Source organism: Colobus angolensis, unplaced genomic scaffold (assembly GCF_000951035.1).
Source record: "Colobus angolensis palliatus isolate OR3802 unplaced genomic scaffold, Cang.pa_1.0 Scaffold33, whole genome shotgun sequence".
NCBI classification, from domain to species: domain Eukaryota; kingdom Metazoa; phylum Chordata; class Mammalia; order Primates; family Cercopithecidae; genus Colobus; species Colobus angolensis.
In genome coordinates, this window is record NW_012116599.1 from 12,554,389 (window position 1) to 12,570,450 (window position 16,062).

A 16,062-nucleotide genomic window follows, 5' to 3' on the forward strand; every position below is an offset into this window, starting at 1 on the left:
AATCCGCCCACCTTGGCCTTCCAAAGTGCTGGGATTACAGGTGTGAGCCACTGCGCCCAGCTGAGCACCTCTGTTTCTTATGGTCTAAATACCTGCAGAGATGGATAGTTTGATCCATGGGTAGTCCTTTCAAGAGATTATAGTTGATGTTGAAGATCCTCAAGACTATAGGCCTTGGTGGAGTTTTTCTAGAGCTGTTGAGCCATTCAGGTCATGGTTCTGTTGTTAACATTGACCCTGCAGATTTTTGCAGGATGATTGTCTTCCCTTATCAACTTTCCATGCTGTTTGTACCTTATTTTTTCTTGGTAGCCATTTATAGTTAGGATGTTAAGAATACAGGTTGAGCATCCATCCCTAATCCAAAAGTCCACAATCCAAAATGCTTCAAAATCTAAAACTTTTTGAGCATTGACATGATTTCACAAGTGGAATTTTTTTTTTTTTTTTTTTTTTTTTTTTTTTTGAGACGGTATTGCTGTGTTGCCGAGGCTGGCATGTAGTGGCGCAATCTCGGCTCACTGCAACCTCTGCCTCCTGGGTTCAAGAGATTCCCCTGCCTCAGCCTCCCGAGTAGCTGGGATTACAGGCACCCACCACCACGCTTGGCTAATTTTTGTAGTTTTAGTAGAGACGGGGTTTCACCACATTGGCCAGGCTGATCTCAAATTCCTGGCCTCAAGTGATCTGCCCGCCTCGGCCTCCCAAACTACTAGGATTACAAGCATGAGACATGGTGCCCAGTCCACGATTGGACAATTTTACACATAAATACTTAACACAAACATTTTTTTCGTGCCCCAAATTATTTAAAAATGTTGCATTAAACTACCTTCAGGCTGACTGGGCACAGTGGCTCATGCCTGTAATCCCAGCACTTTGGGAGGCCGAGACAGGTGGATTACAAGGTCAGCAGTTCAAGGCCAGCCTGGCCAAGATGGTGAAACCCCGTCTCTACTAAAAATAAAAAAAAAATTAGCCAGGCATGGTGGTGGGTGCCTATAATCCCAGCTACTCTGGAGGCTGAGGCAGGAGAATCGCTTGAACCCTGGAGGCGGAGGTTGCAGTGAGCTGAGATTGCACCACTGCACTCTAGCTTGGGTGACAGAGTGAGACTCCATCTCAGAAAAAAAAAAAAAAAAAGTACCTTCAGGCTATATCTATAAAGTGTATATGAAAGATTAATGAATTTTTTGTTGGATCTCATCTCAGAGATAGCTCATTATGTATATGCAAATATTTCAAAATCTGAAAAAATCCAAAATTTGAAATGCTTCTGGTCCCAAGCATTTTAGGTAATGGATACTCAACCTGTGTTCTGCAGTGTTTTGGAAACTTTTAAGTACTCTATTAAACAATTTATCTCTTTGGATTTATATGCAGTCAAGGTCCTTTAAAAGTAGTCCATTGGTTTCATACAGACAATATTTGATAGTGTATAATTAGACTATGATAGGAATGTAGAAGATAGAGAGTGCTGAAAAATGGTGCTAGCAAACTTCGCTGGCAATAGGAAAATGAACTCAGAAGCCATTATCTGTTTACTTCCAAATGTGATCTTGCAGTGCCCTTCAGGTTAGCAGGACCAGGTTTCACTTGTAAGACCTGCCTGGCCTTTCCAAAGGTCTCCACAGCTCCAGCTGTAATGCTTACTTTCACTCTTTATTGAGATGAAATTCACTTAACACAAAATTAACCATTTTAAAGTGAACACTTGAGTGGCATTCACAGTATGGTGCAACCACCTACTTCTCTCTAGTTGGTGTGCAGTAAGAGGCTATATGGTTACTGGAAATCTATGTGGAGTCTAATACACTGGGATTTAAATCCTGGCATGGCCACATGCTTGCCATGTGCCTTTGAGAATGTTAGAAACTACTTCTGACCCTTAATTTGTTCATCTGTAAAAATGGGGGTATGAATAGAAACCTTATAGGGCTTTGTAAGGATGAAGTTAATTCCTGTAAGTGCCTGGTACTTCCCTTCATTCTAGATGTGTTGAAGGATATTCATAGAAACTAAAGTCCATTGGCAGTTCCGTCTACTCAGAGGCAAAACAGATGTGTTTGGTGGAGCTCATTTAGGCACAGGGAAGCAGCTTTTTTCATGATTCCTATGGATATGTCACCATGTGTGTAAGCTCTGTCATCCCTTGTTCTTTCTTTTGTTGTCTTACAGTTTGGGAAGGTGGTAGTGTATGGGATCTTCCTCTGGACACCACGACACCAGGCCCTGCCCTGGAACAGCTTCAGCAGCTAGAGAAGGCCAAAGCTGCAAAGGTCTGAAACTCATTCTTCTACAACAGTGCATTGTCATCTGGCTACAGGACATGAACATTGCTGTTTATTCATCTCTCTAGCTAGCTATAGTTTTTACTTTTTATTTTCAGTTTACTGCTGCTTAGCTGTTATAAGTACATTCATATTGTGTCTTTACTGTGCTGTCTTCTCCCCCCCCAAAAAAAAAACTCAAAACAGAATTTAAATTACTATGTTTGGTTTGATTAGTTGGCACATTGTCGATTATAGACACACATATTTTAGTTTTGTTATTCATGGTATGAACATTTGTTATAAGTAACAAGAATGTGAGAAAATATCCGCTACATTATTTATGAGGCTCCTGATATGTGGCTTGAGTTCTCCCATTGAATCTTTATAGTGGTGTTTGTTTATATTTCTTAGTACCCACAGACGTAGCAGACAAAAAGCCCAACATCAACATTAGATTGTGTGTTCCACTCACATTTTTTGGAGGAGCTAAATCTTGAATTTTGGTTTTAGTACTTGACAGAAAAGAATGTCTACATCAATACCTAGTGTCATTGTAATGATTTCTAGGTTCTCATGTGGACAAGAGAGTGTTGTTGCTGTTTTATTCTTAATGCATTCTTATCCCCTGAGGTTGTGACAGCCCCCTTAGAGTGCCCAGAATGTGGAAAGGTTCATACAACATTGCTGTTAAAACATTATAGCCATATATTGAACGTATAACTGTTAAATGTTCAATCAGAAAATGATTTGTAGGGATGAGTAAAGAAGTACCATCCAAGAGCATTCTGATGTTACTCTCCTGTGTGGTAAAATGGTAACGTGGAGTGTGGAGGCAAGTATAGGTGGGAGGAAAGTGCGTTCAGTTGAGACAATCATAAAATTCTTCTAATTACTGTGATATGTCACAGCTTAAAGTTGTTACAGGGTGTTCATGTTGTAGCATATGTCAGAATTTCCTTCCTTTTAAAGGTTGAATAATATTAATATTCCTTTGTATGTATATAACATATTTTGTGTATTGATCTGTTGGATCACCTGGTTGCAGTACAGTACAAGCAGCTGATTGAATGAGCGAATATTACTGGTCAGTGCTTTTGGAGTGTGCCTGTGCTTGGTTTCAAGTTTCTAAGAATACTCTTGTGTAATCACAGCTAGAGCAAGAGAGAAGAGAGGCAGAAATGAGGGCGAAACGGGAAGAGGAAGAGCGAAAGAGGCAAGAAGAACTCCGAAGACAACAGGAGGAAATTCTTCGGCGACAGCAGGAAGAAGAAAGGAAAAGGCGAGAGGAAGAAGAACTTGCCCGAAGGAAGCAGGTATATGTCTGGGGACTCTGATCATAGGATTAGTGCTTGATGAGGGCTTTCAGGCTGCCTTCTTTCATCATTTCACAGATACTCCTGAAGTCCATAGGATTGGGGTTAGAACCTTAGAATACTCACTCACCTTTGGAAAGAATCTCTGTTTTCCACCAACACCCACTGTAGGGATATTCTTCAGTCCTAGTAAACCACTGGAATTGATTTTCTTTGCTTATTTCCTAGGGTTTTATAAACCAGTTAGATTTCAGAAGTTCTGTCCTTCTGTCTAAAAGCAACGAGAAAGTAACTTTGATGTGCAGCATTAAATGTCAAATTTTAAAAGTTACATGGGCTTTACAAAAAATTGTGCTAACATATTCGTAACATAAAATTTACCATTTTAAGTGTACTTTCAGTGGTGTCAAGTACATTCATTCGTATTGCTGTGCAGCCCTCACAAACATGTCTGTAGAACTTCTCCAGTTTTGCAAACTGCATACCCATTAAACAAGGAGCCCCACTCCCTCCATCCCATAGCTTCTAGTAACCACCATTCTTCTTTCTGTGTCTGTGAATTTAAGCTAAATCAATTTCTTATGTAAGTAGAATTATACAATATTTGTCCTTTTGTGTTGGGCTTATTTCGTTTAAGGTTTATTCATGTTGCAGCATATATCAGAATTTCCTTCCTTCTGAAGGTTGAATAATATTCCATTGTGTGTTTATCCATTCCTCTGTTGATGGACATTTAGATGACTTCCATGTTTTAGCTATTGTGAATAATGCTGCTGTGAACATGAGTGTATAGATATCTGTTTGAGTCCTTACTTTCAACACTTTTACGTATACACCTAGAAGTGGAATTGCTGGATCATATGGTCATTCTCTTTTGAATTTTTTTAAGAACTGCCATATTGTTTCATACAGATGCTGCACCACTTTATATTCCTACTGGCAATGCACAGCCATTCCAGTGTCTCCACATTCTCACCAACACTTGTTATTTTATTTTATTTTTTTGGTTTTGCTTTGTTTCTTTTTGATGATAACTTTTTTTAATGGGTATGAAGCGGTATTTCATTGTGGTTTTGATTTACATTTCTCTAATGATTAGTGTTGTTGGGCATCTTTTCACATGCTTATTGACCATTCAAATGTACTTTAAAAAAGTATCTTTGACTAAGACTCTACCTTCTCTTTATTCTTTCCCTTAATGAACCTCTTCTCTCTATTTTAGTGTTCCTAAATAGGGAGCAAAAAAAACTCTACACATATATTTGCTTTACAACATTTTCCACTGTATAACTGAGCAAAAACTAGAAAGATAAGACACGTTTTATTTTTCCCCTAGAAAGCAGGTTTTCATTTGAAGAAATTTAGACAGAAATCACCCAACAATAATTTTGAATGTAATGATTTTTGTATATGGTGTGAGATGAGGGTCTGATTTCATTCTTCTGCCTGTAGATATCCAGTTTTCCCACCACCATTTGTTAAAGAGACTGTTCTTTCCCCCATTGTGTGTTTATGGCATCTATGTCAAAAATCAATTGAGTATAAGTGTGTGGATTTATTTCTGGGCTTTGTATTGCCTTTTTGGTTTCTTCTTTTTATTTTTTTGGAGACAGAGTCTCACTCTGTCACCCAGGCTGGAGGTATATGTTATTTGTTCTTGTGTTTTATAACCCTTCTTTTGACATGAATTATGTCATATTTCCATGTCAAATGTGTATCTAAAAATCTACATCATCATACTTGCTAGCTGTATTGTTTCATTTTTTAAGTAAATTATAATAAGTTAACCAATTCCCTGTTGTTGGACATGAGGGTTGTTTCCAGTTCTTCACTGTTAGATAAGTGTTTGAATGAAAGTCCTTGTAGCTAAGTCTTTGCTTAAGGATTTATAACCAGTGAGGTATAACACTTTTAATGTTTTTTGGTTTGTTTTTTTTTTTTGGTCGGGAATTCACCATTCATGTGCTTGGCTCATTTTTCCACTGGGGTTTTCCTAGACTTCGCTTGAAAGGATCCACTCTCTTAAAAGCCCCACAGTCTAGCCTTTACCACTTGTTTCCTACGTTTTAGCCCCAAGAGGTGCTCTGTGAAAAACAAAAAAGATCCATGCTGAGATGAAATGAGAACTACTGTTAATTCTTAGCGTCACACTATACCACAGCATATAGAGGCTCTAAGGAGTATTGCAGTAAAGAAGTATGCTTAATTCTGTGTTGCTCAGTTTTCTATAAATGATCTCAACAATGGGACCTCTTTCTGTGTGATACTTAATAGTATTGGTGGAACTTTTGATCTTCAGAACATGTTCTGGGACACATGGCTTTACTCAGTACTTCTGACTGGGAGAATTTATCTTACGCCAAAATTTTTGGTGGCCATGTTGATTTGCCCACTCTATGCCTTAAGTTCCCAGTTGATTAAAAAAAAATAGGGATTAAAAATACCAATGGAGAAACCAAAGCTTTAATTCTAATGTAACTCTTTATAGGGTTAATCAGTAAATGATGTAGCTAATATAGAAACCAGGATAGACTTCACAGTTTATTGTAATTTAACTACTAATATTTTAAATTCAATTTTCTTTTTATTGTAATGTGTCCAGTTCCCCAATTTACATGCATACTTTTTACTTCAGATCATGATTACTTTTATGTTTACTGTTTAACAGAGTCTTAGCAGCACATAGCCTATTACTTTCCAAATATGACATAATAAATTGAATGATAGACCTGAGTCCCTCCCCCACCCACCACCCTCCATCTTTTTTCCTTAGGAAGAGGCTTTGCGTCGCCAGCGGGAGCAAGAAATTGCTTTAAGGCGACAGCGAGAAGAGGAAGAAAGACAGCAGCAAGAAGAAGCTCTTAGAAGACTGGAAGAGAGGAGAAGAGAAGAGGAAGAAAGGCGGAAGCAGGAAGAATTGTTACGCAAACAGGTGACCAGATGGTTTTCTCTTCTGATTGTTCTTTTTTTTTTTTGAGACGGAGTCTCGCTCTGTCACCCAGGCTGGAGTGCAATGGCACGATCTCGGCTCACTGCAAACTCCGCCTCCCAGGTTCACGCCATTCTCCTGCCTCAGCCTCCCTAGTAGCTGGGACTACAGGTGCCCGCCACCACGCCCGGCTAGTTTTTTGTATTTTTTCAGTAGAGACGAGGTTTCACCGTGTTAGCCAGGATGGTCTCGATATCCTGACCTCGTGATCCTCCCATCTCGGCCTCCGAAAGTGCTGGGATTACAGGCTTGAGCCACCGCGCCCGGCCCTGATTGTTCTTTAAAGCTGAGAATTAGTGATTTAGAAAATACTAGGACATTAAGATAGCCTATCTAAAAGTTTTTCAGGTTGCTGAAAATCACCAAAAGAAACCTAACTGGCTCTTATTACTTCTGTCTAAATTTCTTCAAATGAAAACCTGTTTTCTAGAGGAAAAATAAAATTTGTCTTATCTTTCTGGTTTTTGCTCAACTATATAGTGGAAATGTTGTAAAATGCATAGTTTTTTTAAAAGCAAGTTTCAGACTGAAGCAGAATAGTAGTACAACAAATTCCCATAAATCACCCAGCAATAATTTCTTTTTCTTTTTTTTTTTTTTCTGAGACGAGTCTCGCTCTGTGGCCCAGGCTGGAGTGCAGTGGCGTGATCTCAGCTCACTGCAAGCTCCGCCTCCTGGGTTCATGCCATTCTCCTGCTTCAGCCTCCCGAGTAGCTGGGAGGGACTACAGGTGCCCACCACCACTCCCGGCTAATTTTTTGTGTTTTTAGTAGAGACGGGATTTCACTGTGTTAGCCAGGATGGTCTCAATCTCCTGACCTCGTGATCTGCCCGCCTCAGCCTCCCAAAGTGCTGGGATTACAGGCGTGAGTCACTGCGCCTGGCTATCACCCAGCAATAATTTCTAACGTAATGATTTTCATGTATGGTATGAGATGAGGCTCTGATTTTATTCTTCTGCCTATGAATATCCAGTTACCATTTATTAAAGAGACTGTTCTTTCCCCATTGTGTGTTTTTGGCATCTATGTCAGTGAGCGTGAATGTGTAGATTTAATTCTGGGCTTTATATTCTCTTATTGCTTTTTTTTTTTTTTTTGGGAGATCAAGAGCCTCACTCTGTTGCCCAGGCTGGAGTGCAGTGGCGCCATCTCGGCTCACTGCAACCTCCACCTCACCAGCTCAAGTGATTCTCGTGTCTAAGCCTCCCAAGTACCTGGGACTACAGGCAAGCATCACCACGTCCAGCTAATTTTTTTGTATTTTTAGTAGAGGTGGGGTTTTGCCTTGTTGGCCAGGCTGGTCTCAGCTCCTGGCCTCAGATGATCTGCCTGCCTCGGTCCCCCAAATGCTGGGATTACAGGTGTGTCTTTTTGCTTTCTTGACAGTGTTCTTTGAAACACGTAAATTTTTCACTTTGATAATGTCCAATTTATCTTTTTTTTTTTTTATTTATTCACTTACTTACTTTCTTATTTTAAGACGAAGTCTCACTCTGTTGCCTAGGCTGGAGCACAGTGGTGCGATCTTGGCTCACTGTAGCCTCTGCCTCCCAGGTTCAGGCAGTTTTGCCTCAGCCTCCCGAGTAGCTGGGACTACAAGCATGTGCTGCCATGCTCGGCTAATTTTTGTATTTTTGACAGAGATGGGGTTTCGCCATGTTGGCCAGCCTGGTCTTGACCTCCTGACCTCAGGTGATCTCTCACCTTGGCCTCCTAAAGTGTGGGGATACAGGCATGAGCCACCGCGCCTGGCCAATAATGTCCAATTTATCTATTTTTTTCTTACAAGTTGTATACTTTTAGCTCTTACTTTTAGGTTTGGATTCCTTACATTCTCACTATGTGTCCTTTGTCAGATAAATGTTGTGCATACTTTCCTCCACACTATAGCATGTCTGTTTTTTTCCTAGGGGATCTTTTGATAAGTACAGATTTTTAATTTTGATGAAATCCTATTACATTTGTCTTTTATTAGTGTTTTTTTGTTTCTATATAAGAACTATTTGCCAGCCTACAGATTATTAAAATATCTCCTGTATTTTTTTTTAAAGCTTTATAGTTTTGGTTTTACAAATAGTTTGAATTGTTTTTTCTGTATGATACGAGGTATGGGTTGTTCCAGTGCCTGTTTTTGCAAAGTCTTTACTTTTTCTATTGAATTTTTGATGCTTTTGTTAAAGTCAATTGTATAATTTTTTTTTTTTTTTTTTACTGGACTCTTCCGTTTTGTTCCACTGATAAGTTTGCCTGTCCTTAAATGAGTACACACTGATTTGATTACTACTGTAGTTTTATAGTAACTACAAGTAAGTCAGTATGTCTTCCAGCTTTGCCTTTTTATTCAAGACTGCTTGACTAAGATCTTTTGCCTTCCTATTAAAATTTAAAATTATCTTCTTAATTTCTGTGTAAGTAAAAGCCTACTGTGATTATTATTTGGATTGTGTGGAATCTAAATTGAAGAGAATTCACATTTTAAGATATACTGAGTCTTCCAGGTAATGAACATGGTATATCTTTCCATTTATTTATGTGTTCCTTGTTTTTTTCTCAGTACCATTTTGTTTTCATTATACAGGTTATGTACTTCCTTAAAAAATTGAGTTTTTTCTTTTTTGCTATTATAAATGGAATTTTAAAAGTTTATTTTTCCGCAGGTCAGATGCGGTGGCTCATGCCTGTAATCCCAGCACTTTGAGAGGCCAAGGCGGGCAGATCACAAGGTTAGAAGTTCGAGACCAGCCTGGCCAACAGGGTGAAACCCTGTGTCTACTAAAAATACAAAAATTAGCTGGGCATGGTGTTGCGCTCCTATAATCCCAGTTACTTGGGTTGCTGAGGCAGGAGAATTGCTTGAACCTGGGAGGCGGAGGTTGCAGTGAGCCGAGATGGCACCCCTGCATTCCAGCCTGGGTGACAGGGCAAGACTCCATCTCGGCGGGGGAACTGTTTATTTTCCAGTTCTATATGGAAATGGAATTGATTGGTTTTCATATATAGATCTTATATTCTGACACCTTGTGAAACTCAACTTACTACCTCTAATAGTACTTTTGTTGATTCCTCAGGATTTTCTATGGAATCTTAAATGGAAGCAGTTTTAATTCTTCCTTTCCAGCCTTGGATAGAAGTGGTTAAAATGGATAATAGCCTTATTTCCAGTATTAGGGAGAAAATGTCCAGTATTTCACCATTAAATATGTTGATCGTTTTCCATAGGTATCCATTATCCAACTGAAGAAGTTTCTTTCCACTCCTAGTTTACTGAAAGTTTTTCAATGAATAGATATTGAGGTTGTAAAATACTTTATCTGCATTGATTTTTCATTCTGCTCATATGGTGAATTATTAATAATTAATATTAATAGCAGTTATTGATAACTATTAATAACTGAGTTTTGAAGGTTAAGCCAACTTTGTGTTCCTGGATTACCACCCTACTTGATACATATGTTAACCTAATTTGGTACTGTTTTGTTAAGAATATTTGCATCTGTGTTCATGAGGGAGAGATAGGTCTATAATTTTCTTTCTCTTTTTTCCTTTCTTTTTTTTTTTGGAGATGGTCTCACCCTGTCACCCAGGCTGCAGTCTTGGCTCACTACAGCCTCGACCTCCCATGCTCAATCAAGCCTCCCACCTCAGCCGCCTTAGTAGCTTGGGCCATAGGCACATGCCACCACACCCGGCTAATTTTTTTATTTTTTGTGGAGATATGGGGTCTTGCCGTGTTGCCCAGGCTGGTCTTGAATTCCTGGACTCAAGCAGTTTTCCTGTCTTGGCCTCCTAAAGTGGTGGGATTAGAGGAGTGAGCCACCACGCCTGACCTATAATTTTCTTGTAATGCTTTTGTCCCCTTTTGGTGTTAGGTTTATACTGGCCTCTTAAATTGGAATGTGATACTTTAATTGTTTTCTGAAAAAGTTTGTGTAAGATTGGAATTATTTCTTCATTGAATACAGGCATACCTCATTTTGTTGTGCTTCACTTTCTTGTGCTTTGCACGTATTTCATTTTTTACAAATTGGAGGGCTTGTGGCAGCCCTGCATCGACCAAGTCTGTTGGCCAGCAGCATGTGCTCACTTTGTCTCTGTGTCACACTTTGGTAATTCTTGCAATGTTTCAGATTTTTTTTACTGTTATATCTGTTACGGTGATCTGTAATAAGTGAGTTTTGATGTCATTATTGAAATTGTTGTGGAGTGCCATGAACTGTGCCCACATAAGGCAGCAAACTTAATCCATACCTATTGTGTATGTTCTGACTACTGACTGGCTATTCCCTGTCTCTCTTCCGCTCCTTGGACCTCCCTATTCGCTGAGTCACATCATTATTGAAATTAGACTGATTAATAATCCTAGAGTGGCCTCTAAGGGTTCAAGTGAAAGGAAGAGTCATGTCTCACTTTAAATTTATGCTAGAAATTTTTTAAATTGAATGCTAGAAATGATTATGCTTAGTGAGGAAGGCATGTCAGAAACCAAGATAGGCCAGAGGCTAGGACCCCCTGTGCCAGTTAGCTAAGTTATAAATGCAAAGGAAAAGTTATTGAAGAAAATTAAAAGTGCTACTCCAGTGAACACATGAATGATAAGAAAGCCAAACAGCCTTATTGCTGATATGGAGATAGTTTTAGTGGTCTGGATAGAAGATCAGACCAGCCGCAACGTTCCCTTAAGCCAAAGGCTAATCCAGAACAAGGCCTTAAAACTCTCTTCAATTCTGTGAAAGCCAAGAGAGGTGATGAAGCTAAAGAAGAAAAGTTTGAAGCTAGCAGAGGTTGGTTCATGAAGTTTAAGGAAAGAAGCCATTTCCATAACATAAAAGCACAAGGTGAAGCAGCTAGTGCTGATGTAGAAGCTGCAGCAAGTTATCCAGAAGCCCTACTTAAGATCATTGATGAAGGTGGCTGCACTAAGCAACAGATTTTCAGTATAGATGAAACAGCCTTCTAATAGAAGAAGATATTATCTAGGACTTTCATAGCTAGATTGGAGAAGTCAGTGCCTGGCTTCAAAGCTTTAAAGGACAGGCTGACTCTCTTGTTAGGGGCTAATGTAGCTAGTGACTTAAAGTTGAAGCCAATGCTTATTTACCATTCTGAAAATCCTAGGGTCCTTAAGAATTATACTAAATCTACTCTGCCTGTGCTGTATAAATGGAACAGCAAAGCCTGGATGACAGCACATCTGTTTATAGTGTCGTATATTGAATATTTTAAACTCACTGTTGAAGACCTACTGCTCCTTTCAAAATGTTACTGCTCATTGACAATGCCCCTAGTCATCCAAGAGCTCTGATGGAGATGTAAAAGGAAATTAATGTTGTTTTCATCTGTGCCAATATCACATTCATTCTGCAGCCTATGGATCAAGGATTAATTTTGATGTTCAAGTGTCATTATTTAAGAAATAATGCTCTGTGTACCATGGGTAGTGATTCCTCTGATGGATCTGGGCAAAGTAAATTGAAAACCTTCTGGAAAGGATTCACCATTCCAGATGCCATTAAAGCATATTAGTGATTCATGAGAGGAAGTCAAAATGTCAACATTAACAGGAGTTTGGAAGAAGTTGATTCCCATCCTCATGGTTGACTCTGAGGGGTTCAAGACTTCAGTGGAGGAAGTAACTGCAGATGTGATGGAAATGGCAAGAGAACTAGAATCAGAAGTAGAGCCTGAAGATGTGACTGAATTGCTATAATCTCATGGTAAAGTTTGAATGTGTCAGCAGTTGCTTCTTATGGAATCAACTACTTTCCATAAGCAAAGAAAGAGATTTCTTAAGATAGCGTCTACACTTGGTGAAGATGTCGTGAACATTGTTGAAATGACAACAAAGGATTTAGAATATTACATAAACTTAGTTGATAAAGCAGTGACAGGGTTTGAGAGATTGACTCCAGTTTTTTTTTTAATTAAGTTTTAGTGTACATGTGCACAACATGCAGGTGTGTTACATAGGTATACATGTGCCATGTTGGTTTGCTGCACCCATCAACTCATCATTTTCATTAGGTATTTCTCCTAATGCTATCCCTCCCCAGCCCCCCACCCCCCAACAGGCCCTGGTGTGTAATGTTCCCTGCCCTGTGTCCACGGGTTGTCATTGTTCAACTGCCACCTGTGAGTGAGAACATGCGGTGTTTGGTTTTCTGTCCTTGTGACAGTTTGCTTAGAATGATGATTTCCAGCTTCATCCATGTCCCTGCAAAGGACGTGAACTCATCCTTTTTTATGGCTGCATAGTATTCCATGGTGTATATGTGCCACATTTTCTTAATCCAGTCTATCATTGATGGACATTTGGGTTGGTTCCAAGTCTTTGCTATGCGAATAGTGCCACAATAAACATACATGTGCATGTGTCTTTATAGTAGCATGATTTATAATCCTTTGAGTATATACCCGGTAATGGGATTGCTGGGTCAAATAGTATTTCTAGTTCTAGGTCCTTAAGGAATTGCCACACTGTCTTCCACAATGGTTAAACTAATTTACACTCCCACCAGCAGTGTAAAAAGTGTTCTTATTTCTCCACATCCTCTCTAGCATGTTGTTTTCCTGACTTTTTAATGATTGCCATTCTAACTGGTGTGAGATGGTATCTCATTGTGGTTTTGATTTGCATTTCTGTGATGATCAGTGATAATGAGTGTTTTTTCTTTTGCATAAATGTCTTGTTTTGAAAAGTGTACAAAAGCCAAAATAGACAAACGAGTTCTAATTAGCTTCTGCCCAGCTAAAGAAACTATCATCAGAGTGAACAGGCATCCTACAGAATGATAGAAAATCTTTGCAGTCTACCCATCTGACAAAGGGCTAATATCCAGAACCTACAAAGAACTTAAACAAATTTACAAGAAAAAACAACCCCATCAAAAAGTGGGCAAAGGATATAATTGACTCCAATTTTGAAAGAAGTTCTACCCTAGATAAAATGCTATCAAACAGCATCACATACTGCAGAGAAATCTTTCATAGAAATTAGAGTCAGTCAATACAGCAAACTTCACTGATGTCTTATTTTAAGAAATTGCCGCAGTCATCCCAGCCTTCAGCAACCACCACCCTGATCAGCAGCCATCAACATCAAGCCAAGACCATCAAAAAAGAATACAACTCTCTGAAAGCTCAGGTGATTGTTGCATTTTTTAAGCAACAGATTTTCAATGTAGGTGAAACAGCCTTCTAATAAAAGAAGAGATCATCTAGGACTGTCATAGCTAGAGAGGAGAAGTCAATACCTGGTTTCAAAGCCTCAAAAGGACAGGCTGACTCTCTTGTTAAGGGCTAATGCAGCTAGTGACTAAGTTGAAGCCAGTGCTCATTTACCAAAAAATCCTAGGGATTTTCAAGGTATAGACATTATTTTTTAAGACATAATGCGGTTGAGCACCTAATAGACTGCTGTAGAGTATAAACATTTATATGCACCGGGAAACCAAAAGTTTCGTACAACTTGCTTTATTGTAATCTTCACTCTATTGCAGTAGCCTGGTACTGAACCTGCAGTATCTTCGAGGCCTGCTTGTTTTTGATGCAGTTCACCATTGAGACCATCAGAGCCTAGTGTTTTCTTTGTGGAGAGATTTTTTATAAAGTTCAGTTTCTTTGAATTATGTGGTTAATCAGGTTGTCTTGTAAGTGTTTGTAATCTGTGTCCTTTTAACAAAGCTGTCAAATTCAGTGGCACAGTTTTATTCATTGTTATTCTTTTTATGTTTGTTTGGTCTGTAGCAATAGTCCTCCTTTTATTCTGCATATTGGATAGTTTGTGTTCTGTTTATCAGTCTTTTGAAAGATTGAACGAAGAACCAACTTTTGGCTTTGTTACTTATTTATCTTTTCATTGATTCCTGCCACACAGTTGTTTTCTGTCTTCTACTTTGAGTTGAATTTGCATGTCTATTTGTAGTTTCTTAAGACAAAAATTTAGAGAATAAAATTTAAACCTTTCTTCCTTTTTAATAAATACATGTAAAGCAACATTTCTTTCTGAGCACTTCTTTAATTACATGTCACAATTTTTAGTATGTTGCATTTTTATTATTTAAAGCACTTTTGAATTTTTTTGTAATTTCCACTTTGGCTTATGAGTTATTTGAGAATGGGTTATTTAATGTCCAAGTATTTGGGAGCCTTTTCCAGGTAATCTTATTTATATTCTTTTTTTTTTTTTTTGAGACAGGGCCTTGCTCTGTCACCTGGGCTGGAGTACAGTGGTATGGTCACAGCTCATTGCAGCCTTTACCTCCCTGGGCTCAGGTGATCCTCTCACCTCATCTCCTGAGTAGATGAGACCACAGATGTATGCCACCACGCCTGGTTAATTTTTGTATTTTTTGAAGACATGGAGTTTTGCCATGTTTCCCAGGCTCAAGCAGTCAGCCCTCCTTGGTCTCCCAAAGTTCTGGGATTACAGGTGTGAGCTATAGTGCCTAGTCCCTTACTTATATTTAGTTCTAACTTAGTTATGTTGTAGTCAGAGAACATAATCTGTAAGATCCCAATTTTTAAAAATGTATTGACCCCTTTTGGTTGAGTATACGGCTTGTCTTGGTGAATTATTCCGTGTGCATTTGTGGGTGGTTTTTTTTTTGTTTGTTTGTTTGAGTTCAGGTCTCACTCTGTTGCCCACAGTGAAGTGCAGTGGTGTGATCATAGCTCACTGCAGCCTAGAACTCCTTGGTTCAAGCTATTCTCCTACTTCAGCCTCCAGAGTAGCTGGAACTACAAGCATATACCACCATGCATGGCTAATTTTTTAAAAAGTTTTTATAGAGGCAGAGTCTTGGCTGCTCTGATGGTAGTGAGTTATCAGAATTTATTAAAATTATTAGTGTCACTGAAGTTAGTATATAACCCCCCACTGTTAAATCTAACTAGTTTTTTAAAAAAGGAAAAAAAAAATAAAAATATATAGAGTGTGTGGAGATGGGGTCTCGCTATATTGCCCAGGCTGGTCTTGAATTCCTGGCCTCAAACAATTCTCCTGCCTCAGCCCCCCAAAGTGCTGGAGTTATAGGCAGGAGCTACCAAGCCTGGCCTCCTACATTTGTAAAGAATCTATATTTCTCAGGCCGGGCGCGGTGGCTCAAGCCTGTAATCCCAGCACTTTGGGAGGCCGAGACGGGCGGATCACGAGGTCAGGAGATCAAGACCATCCTGGCTAACACGGTGAAACCCCGTCTCTACTAAAAAAATACAAAAGCTAGCCGGGCGAGGTGGCTGGCGCCTGTAGTCCCAGCTACTCGGGAGGCTGAGGCAGGAGAATGGCGTAAACCCAGGAGGCAGAGCTTGCAGTGAGCTGAGATCCGGCCACTGCACTCCAGCCCGGGCCACAGAGCGAGACTCCGTCTCAAAAAAAAAAAGAATCTATATTTCTCAATTGTTGAGTGTAGTGTTTCATGAATGACAATTAGGTCAGGGTGGCTGATAACATTTAAATATTTTATATCCTTACTTAATTTTTATCTAGT

The 16,062-nt window shown here is 39.2% G+C and overlaps 1 protein-coding gene across 1 annotated transcript in view; it reads left to right on the forward strand.

Annotated features, from left to right (window-relative positions):
* The window catches only part of GIGYF2 (GRB10 interacting GYF protein 2), a 129,033-nt gene that overhangs the window by 82,009 nt on the left and 30,962 nt on the right, over window positions 1-16,062 (forward strand). Inside the window, exons 17-19 of the mRNA XM_011952019.1 lie at window positions 2,179-2,279; window positions 3,425-3,586; window positions 6,360-6,518. Of these exons, the coding sequence (XP_011807409.1) occupies window positions 2,179-2,279; window positions 3,425-3,586; window positions 6,360-6,518 (422 nt within the window). The remainder of the gene's footprint in view (window positions 1-2,178; window positions 2,280-3,424; window positions 3,587-6,359; window positions 6,519-16,062) is intronic.